The sequence below is a fragment of the Kogia breviceps genome, chromosome 5, assembly GCF_026419965.1.
Source record: "Kogia breviceps isolate mKogBre1 chromosome 5, mKogBre1 haplotype 1, whole genome shotgun sequence".
Classification (NCBI taxonomy): Eukaryota; Metazoa; Chordata; class Mammalia; order Artiodactyla; family Physeteridae; genus Kogia; species Kogia breviceps.
Genome location: NC_081314.1, coordinates 66,735,253 through 66,748,050, shown reverse-complemented (window position 1 = coordinate 66,748,050; position 12,798 = coordinate 66,735,253). Strand labels below are relative to the sequence as shown.

Here is a 12,798-nt window from a genome sequence, read left to right as displayed (position 1 = left end):
TGACACAAAATGTATACACACCTGAGTAATTACATTGTGAAAAATTTCATACCCAAAGATTCAGCAAAGAAACTTCATGTTGGTAAGCTCAAATGGAGGGAGATCTGTAATTGCAGCAGAGGCTTTTGAGGCAACAATTAAGTGCTGCTCAGAGGTCATGTCAAGGGGTTAAATGAAGACTCCTGAGCTGTGCAGCAAATGGTAATACTTGTTCACCACACACGGACAGAAGGTTTCCACCCATCAAAGGGCTTAACTCATACACACAACTCTACACATATGCAGCTGTCTCAGGGATGGTTTTTTTAAAGTACCATAAACACACTGAAATCACAACTCCCTTAGAGAGGACTGAAATAATTACTTAATGACATAGTTTCCCAGCTCAGAACTTTCTTCTGTTTTCACTGCTGTGTGACCGTCCTGAGAGGGGCAGCTTGGCACAGGTGTTTCTGGTTCAGTCTTCACTACAAGGGAAGAGCAACAATGAGAGAGCTGTTAGGGTTCAATGACGGAAGGACATATGCGGGCAGAAACAAAAGCTCTTCCATGGAAACTCAGTGAGGACACTGCCACAGCAGCTGCTGCAGAGACATGGCCAGGGCGCTGAGATGGCGCCTATCATCACAGGATCAGCAGACAAGGGGAGAACTGTTAGCCTGGGTCTCATGACAGGGCGGGGCAATAAAGTGGCTTTTTAGATATTTCTTAGAGGGCTAACCACAGTGCTATGTGAGATCTCTCTCTTTCTCTCTCTCTCTCTCTCTCTCTCTCTCTCACACACACACACACACACACACACTTGAACAATGCCACATTAAAATACAATGCTGGCCTGTTCTAAGTTCTAATATCCTTTTGCTTATCATCTCTCCAGCTAAGCGTTATCTTAGTGTTCTAAGACACAGGGCAAAAAGCAAAAATCAGATATGCTGTGCTTGGAAAAAATCCAAGCTAATCACATGCAGCTTTTAATATCACCAAATCTACTGATGGAAGAGAGCAATGTCTCAGGAGCATTGTCTTCCTTTACTTTCAGTCTTCTTTGATCAAAGTACTGTGAACACACACTCGCTGCTTCTGTGTCAGCATCCCTGCCTTCAATCTCTTCCGTAACAACCCATTTTGTACATGAGCACCAGAAAAATTTCCTAGAGGACCGTGTTAGTGTCATTTTCCTACTCAACATCCTTCAATAGTTTCATAAAAGCAAGGGTCTACAAATGAGATCTACTAGTGCATCTTCCCCCTTTTTTTTGATGCATAACATAACTTGCATAAAAGGCACAAATACTAAGGGTATAGTTTGATAAATTTTACCTACGTATTCATCCATGTACCCATCACTCCAATCAAAATAGAGTATTTCCAGTCCTCAACCTGGCTCCCTTACGCTTTTGGCATTCTTTCCTGCCAAAGATAACCACCTTTTGTCCACTTTAAATTTCATATAACTGGAATCATACTGTGCTACCCTTTTGTGTCAGCATCTTTTTAGCTATTAAAAATAACAATGTAATGGACATGCTTGTATATGTCTTTGGGTGGACATACACATGTGTTTTCTAGCAGTGTATCTGTTGATAGGGCAGATATATGCATTTCCTAGAAGTGTATCTGATGATAGGGCAGATATAGGTTTAACTTTATGAGAAACTGCCAAACTGATTTCCAAAGTAATTATATCCATTTGTAGTCCCATGAGCAGTGTATGTGAGTTCCAGTTGCTTCACATCTTTGCCAACACTTAGTAATGTCAGTTCTTTTCATTTTGGTGATAGAATAGTATCTCACTATAGTTTTAACTTGCATTCCCTTGATGACTGATGAGGTTGAACAACTTTTCATTTCCTTATGAGATAGTTCAATATCCTCTTCTGTGAAGTACCTGTTTACATTTCTTGCTCTTTAAAAAAAATTAGTGTCAGTCTTTTTCATATTGATTCTTAGGTCTGTGTATATTCTGAACAGAACTCCTTTGTCAGATATATCAATTGCAAATTATATTTCAGGATGTGGCTTAACTTTCACTCTTCATTTTGTCCCTCTAATAAAATGAGGTTCCTAGTGTTAACAAAGTCTAATTTATCAGTCTTTTCTTTTATGGCTAGCTTTCTTGTGTGCTCTTTGCCCAAGGTCATGAAGATATTCTCATATTCTTTTACACTTTATTTTATTTTATTTTTTTTTTCATATTCTTTTAGAAGCTTTATTGTTTTACCTTCACATTTAGTCTATGATCCAATTCAAATTAATTTGTTTATGGTGTAAGGCAGGGGTCAAGTTTTTGTTGTTTCCCCAAATGGATATATCCAATTAACTCAGCTCTATTTATTGAAAAGAACATCCTTTCCTTACTGAGTTTGTCATAAACCAGTTGACTATATATGTGTGAGTCTATTTCTGGGATCTTTTTTCTGTTCAATTATTTTTGTTTTTTAAAAATTTTTATTTTTAAATAATTTTTAAAGGTTATTTTCCATTTGCAGTTATTACAAAATATTGGCTATATTCCCTATGTTGTACAATACATCCTTTGAGCTTATCTTACGACCAATCGTTTGTACCTCCCACTGCCCCACCCCTATATTCTGTCTATTCTTGAACCAATACTACACTATCTCAATTACTGTAGCTTTATATATATCTGGTGGCCCAAGTCCCCTGGCTTTTTGTTCTTCAAGACTGTCTTAGCTACTCTAGGCCTTGCATTCCCATATACATTTTAGATTTAGCTTGTCAGTTTCTGCACAAGGACAAAAACAACAATGTAGGGATTCTGACTGGGACTGTATTGAATCTATGTCATTTGGGGGGAGGATTAATAACATATCAGGTCTTTCAGTAAATTAATATAATTAAATAATATAATTATTTATAATTTATTATATTTATAATGGTATATCCTTCCATTTATTTAGATCTTTTAAATTTCTCTCAGAAATGTTTAGTGGGTTGTTAGCAGTTAGTTTCTATATAGAAATCAAAATGGCTTTTGTATGTATACAGACTTGTATTGAGTGACCTTGCTAATTTCACTGTTAGCAATACATCTTCCCCCAACCCCTAGTGATTCCAAGACTTCAAAAAACAAAAGGAAGGCCTCAGAAAAAGTTCAGATACTCCAGTTCTATAGGTGCAAGTATAGTCACTTTATTTACTTATTTATTTGGCCGCACTGCATGGCTTGCAGGTTCCTAGTTTCCCAACCGGGGATGAAACCCAGGCCATGGCAGTGAAAGCGCCTAGCCCTAACCACTGGACCTCCAGGGAATTCCCACAAGTATACTCACTTTAATCTGGCACGCAAACAATTACAAAATTATATAATCAGCATATTCAGGTTGGGATAGCTATTCTACTGGAGAAATGAAAACATATGTTGAGACTTACATATAATAGCCCCAAACTGAAAATAACCCTAATCTCCACTAACAGGAGAAAGGATAAACAAATTATGGTATATCCACCCATCCCTACAATGTGGAATACTACTCACCAACAACATGGTTGAATCTCAAAAAACATTGCAGTGAGTGAATGAAATCAGACACAAAAGAATGTATGTACTTCCATTCACATGAAGTTTAAAAAGAGACACAGCTAATCTATCATAATAGAAATCAGAACAGTGGTTGCCTATATGGGATGGGAATTGACTGGAAGGGGGCATAAGGTGATGGAAATTTCTATAGCTTGAATGCAATATTGGTTACTTGGGTTTATACATTTGTCAAAACTCATCAAATGGTATGCTTAGTATCTTTGCACTTCACTACACAAAATTTTCCTCAATTAAAATCAAAACAGAGATGCTCTGGCCCCAGTCCAAAATTAATTGAATCAGAATCTGTATGAGGAAATTAATTGAATCAGAATCTGTATGAGGAAGGCCTATGATATATACCTACTGCTGAGAAGAAATGCTGGTCTAGATTAGTATCAATTCTTTTATCAGGACTAGCTAACTTTTCCTATAAGGAACTAATCAGTAAATATTTTAGGTTTTGTGGGTCATATGATCTCAGCTAGAACTACTCAACTCTTGAGGTTGCAGTGAACCCATGGACACAGTATGTAAATGAATGGGCATGGCCATGTGTTCATTAAAAAATGAGCAGCAGACTGCAGTCAGCCAACCCTTGCTTTAGGTGGTCATGCTGTAAGTTCCAAATCCATCTCTTCACAAGACTATTATGAGAGATCCTGGCATGCCTGAAAAGTATTTCAAATTCTGACTGTACTGCTTTCTAGTTTTCTAGACTTGGAAAGTATGGACTTAGTATCTCCAAACTTCAGTTTCCTCATTTGCAAAATGGGCGTAATAGCTGTCCTGAAGTACTGTGATAATTAGTGATATATATATATATATATATATATATATAAAAAGCAGCTAGCATGGTGCCTAGTACACTTTAGGCTCTTACACATGGTAGCTACCATTACTGTAGATGTTACAAATGTCAAAATGTGTTAACCCGCTGTACTATCTCCATCTACTCAACAGTGAGAAATGTCCCCACTGCCAGCTGCCAAGGTCTGGCCCTACCTACAGCTCCTTTACTGCAACTACATACCCCAGATGAATCCCTTTAATTGGGATTCATCCCAATTAAATTCGTCCCAATTCATCCCCCCAACAAACCCTCTGAGTCTTTGTCTCTACTGTTCCATTAATCTGGCATGACCCTTGATCCCTCCACAGCTAAAAATGCTTCACTCTGAAGTCCAGGTTATAATCTGTGTCCCATACAAAGTGCTACACAAAAGTGCTACCCACCTCCACACCCCCAGCTTCCCTGACCAGACATCCTAGATTGAAATACTTTGGCATTCATTTTCCAGACCACTTACCCTGCGTGTATCAGTCATTGCTTGCTGTCTATTGCAACTCTCTTCCACCTGATTATAAGTTCTTGGAGGGCAGAAATGATGCTTTATACACTCTGTATTTCCCTTAATGTCAAGTCTATATATAAACACTCTACATATTTTTGAAGTGACTGATTCATGGATGCTGAAATTCAAGGGAGTCATATTACAGTTATGTCTTGCACAAAACTTCTGGGCAAATATACTGTGGGAAACTACATACCTTTTGTAACAGTTGCTGGAGCAGAGCTGGGGACAACTGGAGTTGGGGCAGCTACAGGCAGAATGGCAGGCGATTTGTTGGTAGGAAATGACTGAACCACTAACAGGCAAAAAAGGAGGGGAGGATATAAGAAATATAGAAATTATTTTAATGAAAATGATCTAACTCCCAGGTGGTAGCCCCTCTGTAGACTACTAGCACAAAAACAATTGCAGTACAACAGATATGGTCCTTTTTTAATACAGTGATTGACAAGGTGGCTGTTTACTATTAGTACCAGGGTAAATGAGCTGGTATCTTCAACTGTGGAAATAGGGGCTTGTCACTAAACTCAGAAAATAAAAATCCAATTAACCTGCACTCTTATAAATGCTTAAAATGTACCCCCCCTACTCAACTAAAGAAATGGGCAGTTATTTAGAAGTCAGTGGATCATTTGGGTTTTACTTTCAGTCCTAGAGGTGGTGCCAGGGAGTATGGTGACAGCTAAAGGGCAGGCTAAAAAAGGGAGGAGTGGCCACCAAGTGACGGAATACAGACTTTCCCACCAGACAGACCCACAGACAACCACACCCACAGGTGAAGAACTCACCTTTATTCACAGGCATCAGTATAGTCTGCACACCCCCAGATGTGTTTACACTGAGTGGTTTGAGCTGGCTGGGGATTGTCAGGACAGCCTGCTGGGGACTGGACTGACTGGAGTGAATCTTTAACAGTCCTAAAATAAGTTGGAAGATAAGGCCAAGCTGAAGATCAGATGCTTCCTTGAAGTTCATGCCCTCTTCAGCACTCATATTTTCTCACAGGAGGACATTCTTAGGACATTTACCCTTTCAATAAAGAAAGAGCTGGAAGCATGAGGCAATGGATGCAGCTGATTTCTCAATGAAGCAATGATGCGACAATAATGATTTATTTTTACGCTGCTATCATAAAGTAATACAAAAATTTCTGGAAAAGTGGAAATAATAGAAAAGAGAAAAGTCACCCAGAGTCCTACTGCAGAGACAACCAGTATCATCATTTTGAGATAGTTCTTTTCCATGTTTGTTTTTTATGACAATTTATTTGTTTTGTATATAGCTGTGATATGTACAAACTGGATGTAAAGTTTTGTATTTTGATTTGGATAACTGTCATTTTCCTACTTAAAAACCTTCTCTGGCTCTGGACTGCCTAGAGAATGTTTCCAAAATTAGTCAAAGCATTCAGAGTCCATTTTAATCTGGTCCTAATTTATCTGCATCTCCTTTACAACAACTTTACATATCTAATACTTCAGTCTGTCTACTCACCGTATAACTTCCTATCTCTGGGCAGCCTTTATTTTTCAAACCAGATATTCTCCACTTATTTTAGAAAGGGTCATCCTCTCCCACTTTGCTTTAAAAGAATTTCCATACTCCCATTTCCATTATAAAACTATTCTAGACATGCAGAGGGCCAGTAAAAAAGTGACAAAAAGAGAGTACACGAGATACAACACAAACACATATCATAACAACTACTTAAAAACAGCGACAGACAGGACTTCCCTGGTGGCGCAGTGGTTGAGATTCCAAGCTCCCAATGCAGGGGGCCCAGGTTCGATCCCTGGTTGGGGAGCTAAATCCCTCGTGTATGCTGCAGCGAGGATTTCGCATTATGCAACTAAGGAGACTACCTGCTGCAACTAAGACCTGACGCAGCCTAATTAATTAATTAAATATTTTTAAAAAAAACAGCAACAGGGACTAAAGATACTTTAAGGCACTGGAATGCAGTTAGCTTGAGTTAAGAAAAGGAATAGTCTTAAATACTTTCAAGAACAAAGCCTTAAATAAACAAGAAAATCGTTCTTTGGAATAGATGAGTGTTAGATCAGTCAAGTAGTAATTACTTAATAGATGTGCCCTCCAAGAGCAAAACAATGACCTGGTTTCTGCGTATTTTTAAAATTCTTATTTCTATCAAAACATTACATGCTCATCAGTTGAAAAGTTAAAAAGTGCTAAAAGGCATATAACTAAAAATAGCCATCCTTTGCTCCACCTCCCTGTGTTCATCTGGTTCCCCAGTAGCATACACTTTTAACCCTTTTGGTGTTTTAATATTTATCTCAGCATTTTTTAAAAGAACGTGTATATTGTAGGCCTTGGTTCATTTTGATGTTACACACTGACTTACTATTAAGGTAGATAAGCATTGTAAGGCATTTACACCCTCTCTTCCCTCTCCTCCAATATTGGTCTCTATCGATCCAAAGAATACCATGATGCTATGACTCGATCTCATTTTCTGGAGTTAATAATTTCCTTCTTTTTCATTTGCTTATTTAGTTCTCCCTTCAACATCTTACTAAAGTCTTCCCATGTCCTTCAAAAACGCTATAAATCACCCTTTATATAGTTCTCCACATGGTCAAACCTCCTAAATAATTTACAGTTCCATTTTTAAAATAAGAGCTATCCTTCCTGGGACTCTGATATGCTCCAATTTGGACTGTTGCTTTTTAGGCCTGCTGCAAAGCCTTCATTTGGGGAGCTCCCTTTCACAGTTACCCTGGGAATTCCCTTTGCCTTCCTCTCTATTTCTGTCCTCTTTCTTGGTCTACACCTCTTCACTCTGGTGAAAAATGTATTTTAGTTATGTTTTGAGACAAGGTCATAGAAAATACATTTGAAACGTTGTCTGTCAGAAAATATTTCTACCCTCATACTCAGTAATGATCTGGCCAACTACACAAGAATTCCCCCCTAGAATTTTGAAAAGCAGTATTCTAGCTTCCAGCACTGCTACTGAGAAGCCCAATGATAATGTAATTTCTAAACTTTTCTGTTTATTTTTCTGACAACTTTTCAGATCTTCTCCTTGTCACTGGTGTTCTGATTTCATGAACAAACTGTGCCTTCATGTGAGCCACCTTTCACTCATTGTGCTGGACACTGTGCCTCTTGAACCTGGAAGTTCATGCCCTTCAATTTGGGGATAAACTGTTTCATTTCTTGGATCATTTTTTTCCCATTATTTTGTTTTCTTTCTGGAACTCCGTTTAGTCTCATGTTGCCAGGGCTCCCTAATACGTCATCAAAGTTTCTTTCTTAGTGTCTACTACTTGGTCTAATCCCTGCTTCCACCTTGTGCCCCATAGTTTAGTCTAAATGCTGTAGCCAGTGACCTGTTAAAAGGAAAAGGCAGCTCATGTTACTCCTTAGCTGAAGACCCCCCAATGGGTTCTCTCTTGAAGTAAAAATCAGTGTTCTTACAATGACCTACAAAGGCCCTATGTGATTTGGCCCCCACCACTCTGACTTTACCTCCTAGTTCTCTTTCCCTTGTTTACTCTTCTCTAGTCACAATGGCAATCTTGTTCAAAACAGTTTGTAATGCACACAAAAAATTTAAGTGAAAAATTAAAGGTTATACCTCAATTTAAAAAAAAGGATACACACACAAAATGGTCAGTAGAAAACAGTTTGTTTCTCTTATGAAAATAATATACAGAAAGTTTCATCAGCAGTATCTCAGGAAACTAGAACTTAAAGCAAGAGACTTCATTTAAAAATCAGAAGAAAGGAGGGCATTCATTTCTTAAACTAGTAATTCCTTCTATTTCTACAATTTCTACTCCAGTGCTAACCCAGTACCTCTAAACATTCAGTCAGCAGAGAACAAGCACTCCCCATATAAAAACTTGGTCGATTTTAACTGGGAGGTAGAAATCATGGGAAAAATAAACCAGCCTTAATCTTTTGGTCTCTACCCAAAAAGCAAACAAAACATAGGGGCTTGATTTAGACTCATGTATGGAATCTAGTGATAATAATAAGAACAACAAGAATATCCACAATCTTTTTTTTTTAATACCCAAGTCGTTAAGATGATTTATTTATAGACCAAAAAGCTCACAAGCCTGTGCTTTTATTTTAGCAAATTACATGCAATAACAGGGAAGAATACCCACAATCTTTATACAAAGCTACTAAGGTGTGTGTGTGTATGTATTTATGTTTGTGTGTGTGTGTATACACATGTGTGTATGATATATATATCATATATATATTAGCAATACTCAGTTTTTTTCTGTATACCAGTGCCAGTTGGTAAACTATTATTAATCTGCAACAAGGCAATACAGATACTGAGTGTTCAAAAGTTTTGTAACAGTTTGACTTTGTTGTGATATTTTTATTGTATTTTACAGAAGTATCTGTCTGTACTAGATTATAGTAAAAAAAAGTCGACCTTTCAAGTTTGAGAAGCAATGCTGTATATTATATCAGCCCCTGGCATCTGGGACAGTACAGTGTAATCAAACACATTAATATTTGTGGCAAAAGATGAATATTCATATTAAATAGTATAAACAGCCTGTCAATGGAGGTCAGATTTTACCCTAAAATTCATTATGGGGAAAAACAATAAACAAACCTTTGGTTTTCACAGCTTTTTGGATTTCAGAATTGCAGATAAGGGAATGTGAACTAACAACAACGATGACACTAAAAATGATAACAGCAGCAATTATTTATATAATGGCAACTACATGTCAGACTGTATCCTAAGCATTTTTATATTAACTCATTTAATTGTCTCAACTTTATGAGGTAGGTATTAGGCAATCTGGCTCCAGGATTTGTGCTCTATGTTACCCAAAGAAGTAAAAGGCACACTCTTCCAAGGCCATTCAGGGTGGGCACAGAGGAAGGATACATCTTACCAAAGCTCAAGCATGTCATTCTAACACTACCCAATATAATAACTACTGTTAAAAATCACGTCTTGGGGCTTCCCTGGTGGCACAGTGGTTGAGAATCCGCCTGCCAATGCAGGGAACGTGGGTTCAAGCCCTGGTCCAGGAAGATCCCACATGCCGCGGAGCAACTAAGCCCATGCACCACAACTACTGAAGCCCTCACATCTAGAGCCTGTGCTCCACAACAAGAGAGGCCACCGCAATGAGAAGCCCGCGCACCGCAACGAAGAGTAGCCCCTGCTCGCCGCAACAAGAGAAAGCTCGTGCACAGCAACGAAGACCCGACACAGCCAAAAATAAATAAATAAAATAAATTTATTTTTTAAAAAATCATGTCTTGGAGTCAACAATGCTAATTTAATTTTATATACTTTGTTTATGAAAGCAAAAAGAGATGTATGATGTTTTACCATGAGTTCCATGCAAAACTGCTAATAAATACCCATAAGAGTTCCAGATGACTAATGTTTTATTATATCAGTTAAGAATTGTTATTCAATCCATAAAAACATTTCAGACTTGAAATATACATCTAGATTTTAAATAAGAGTAATTCATCTAAAAGGCAGCTATATTGGGCTTCCCTGGTGGCGCAGTGGTTTGAGAATCCGCCTGCCGATGCAGGGGACACGGGTTCGTGCCCTGGTCTGGGAAGATCCCACATGCCGTGGAGCAGCTGGGCCCGTGAGCCACGGCAGCTGAGCCTGCGTGTCTGGAGCCTGTGCTCCGCTACGGGAGAGGCCACAACAGTGAGAGGCCCGCGTACCACCAAAAAAAAAATTAAAAAAAATTTTAAAAAATAAAAAAATAAAAGGCAGCTATATGGAAAATGCTGCTGAATTAATGATTTTTAACAATTTATTATTAAAAATTGTAATTATGTAAGACCTTCCACAAATACTCTAGCCCAAAGAAGGGAGCAAGAAATAATATTATGGTACAACTGACCTGATACTGTGGCCTTTCCAGAGATGGGGTTTGGTGTGGACACCAGGGACGTCGCACTGATGACAGAGGGGGCAGCAGCCTTGCAGGGTCCCATGGTGGCTGGACTCACACACACTTGCTGCTGCCCAGAAGTTTTCATTACAGAAGTCATAGTAGACGATGAACTGGGAGCTGTTCCTTCCGACTGCTAACCCACAGGACCAGAAATAATAGATATTAAGAAGAAAGTACTGTAACTTAGAACAGTGACTGCCATGTAGCATACCCAATAAATATTAGCTATTAGCTATTATTAGCTACCTATTCAATGTCATGCCATTTAAAAAGACTGCTTCTCTAGTTTGGTGGTTCCTAAACTTTCAGATTTCACGGACCAGGAAATTTTTGGTGGTTTTTTTTTTTTTTTTTTTTTTTTTTTTTTTTTTTTTTTTTTTTTTTTTGCGGTACGCGGGCCTCTCAATGTTGTGGCCTCTCTGGTTGCGGAGCACAGGCTCCGGATGCGCAGGCTCAGCGGCCATGGCTCACGGGCCCAGCCGCTCCGCGGCATGTGGGATCTTCCCGGACCGGGGCACGCACCCGCGTCCCCTGCATTGTCAGGCGGACTCTCAACCACTGCGCCACCAGGGAAGCCCGGACCAGGAAATTTTTTAAATTTTAAAGCAAGGAGGTATCATAGGATTACCACATTAAAACAATTCACCACCTATTGTATCACTTTATAAAAGATTATCTCAACACCCCCCCATAAGAGGACATAATCTCAGAATGTAAAAATGGAATAATACGAGCTTTATCAAAAACTCACTATAGGGCTTCTTTGGTGGGGCAGTGGTTAAGAATCCGCCTGCTAATACAGGGGACATGGGTTCAAGCCCTGGTCCGGGAAGATCCCACATGCCACGAAGCAACTAAGCCCATGCGCCACAACTACTGAGCCTGTGCTCTAGAGCCCGTGGAGCCACAACTACTGGCCCGCATGCTGCAATTACTGAAGCACAGTTGCCTAGAGCCCGTGCTCTGCAACAAGAGAAGCCACTGCAATGAGAAGCCCATGCACCGCAATGAAGAGTAGCCCCCGCTCGCCGCAACTGGAGAAAGCCTGCGAGCAGCAACGAAGACAAAATGCAGCCAAAAATAAATAAATAAAATAAATAAATTAAAATAAAATAAAACGGTGAATTTTATGGTATGTGAATATTTGAATTTTTAAAAAAGTAATATGGCCCAATAGTGTGCCTGATGAATATCTTACATTTTTACTGCTTTTATGCTTCATTATGGTTTTCCACTATCATGCTACTTCTCACCTGTTGTGCAGGACCATTTGCTGAGAGGGCTACAGCTGGGGAACTGGCAGTTGTAATAACTCCTCCTGCTACCCTTAGCATTGTGGTTCCAGGCTTTGAGAGTTGTGAGGTGGCTGGCACAGACTTCAATGTGCTATCAGATATTTTCATTAGAGATGCCTGTGCCCCTGGGGCCGCCTGCAGAAATAAAATGGATTTGGAGTAGTAAGTTACCCTGGTTAATAGGCACAATTTAATCCTTACCTACATACACCCCCCCCCCCAAATAGTGCATCCCCAGGAAAGTCTTGCTAATTAAAACTATATGAAGGGGACTTCCCTGGTGGAACAGTGGTTAAGAATCCGCCTGCCAATGCAGAGGACATGGGTTTGAGCCCTGGTCCAGGAAGATCCCACATGCTGCAGAGCAACTAAGCCCATGAGCCACATCTACTGAGCCTGCGCTCTAGAGCCCGTGAGCCACAACTACCAAGCCCACGTGCCACAACTACTGAAGCCCGCACACCTAGAGCCTGTGCTCTGCAACAAGAGAAGCCACTGCAATGAGAAGCCCGCGCACCGCAACAAAGAGTAGCCCCCGCCTGCCACAACTAGAGAAAGCCCACACACAGCAACAAAGACCCAACACAGCCAAAAATAAAGAAAAATAACAAAAATAAAGAATAATCAATACACACATGGGTAAATCTCAGAAACATTCTGTTCAACAA

General features: G+C 39.4%; 1 protein-coding gene across 13 annotated transcripts in view; it reads right to left on the bottom strand.

The window, feature by feature from the left end:
• YEATS2 (YEATS domain containing 2) overlaps positions 1 to 12,798 on the bottom strand; it is a 113,607-nt gene that overhangs the window by 9,469 nt on the left and 91,340 nt on the right. For 9 of the 13 annotated variants that reach the window (XR_010840697.1, XM_059064516.2, XM_059064517.2 and 6 more), the window contains 5 exons: positions 12,089 to 12,265; positions 10,782 to 10,968; positions 5,688 to 5,816; positions 5,096 to 5,194; positions 365 to 467 (listed from right to left, as the gene is read on the bottom strand). Coding sequence is in view for 11 of the 13 variants with exons in the window: in XM_059064516.2 (XP_058920499.1) it covers positions 365 to 467; positions 5,096 to 5,194; positions 5,688 to 5,816; positions 10,782 to 10,968; positions 12,089 to 12,265 (695 nt within the window). In the remaining 2 variants the exon portion in view is untranslated. The remainder of the gene's footprint in view (positions 1 to 364; positions 468 to 5,095; positions 5,195 to 5,687; positions 5,817 to 10,781; positions 10,969 to 12,088; positions 12,266 to 12,798) is intronic. The other 4 variants (XR_010840698.1, XM_067034117.1, XM_067034114.1 and 1 more) reach the window with 1 other exon arrangement.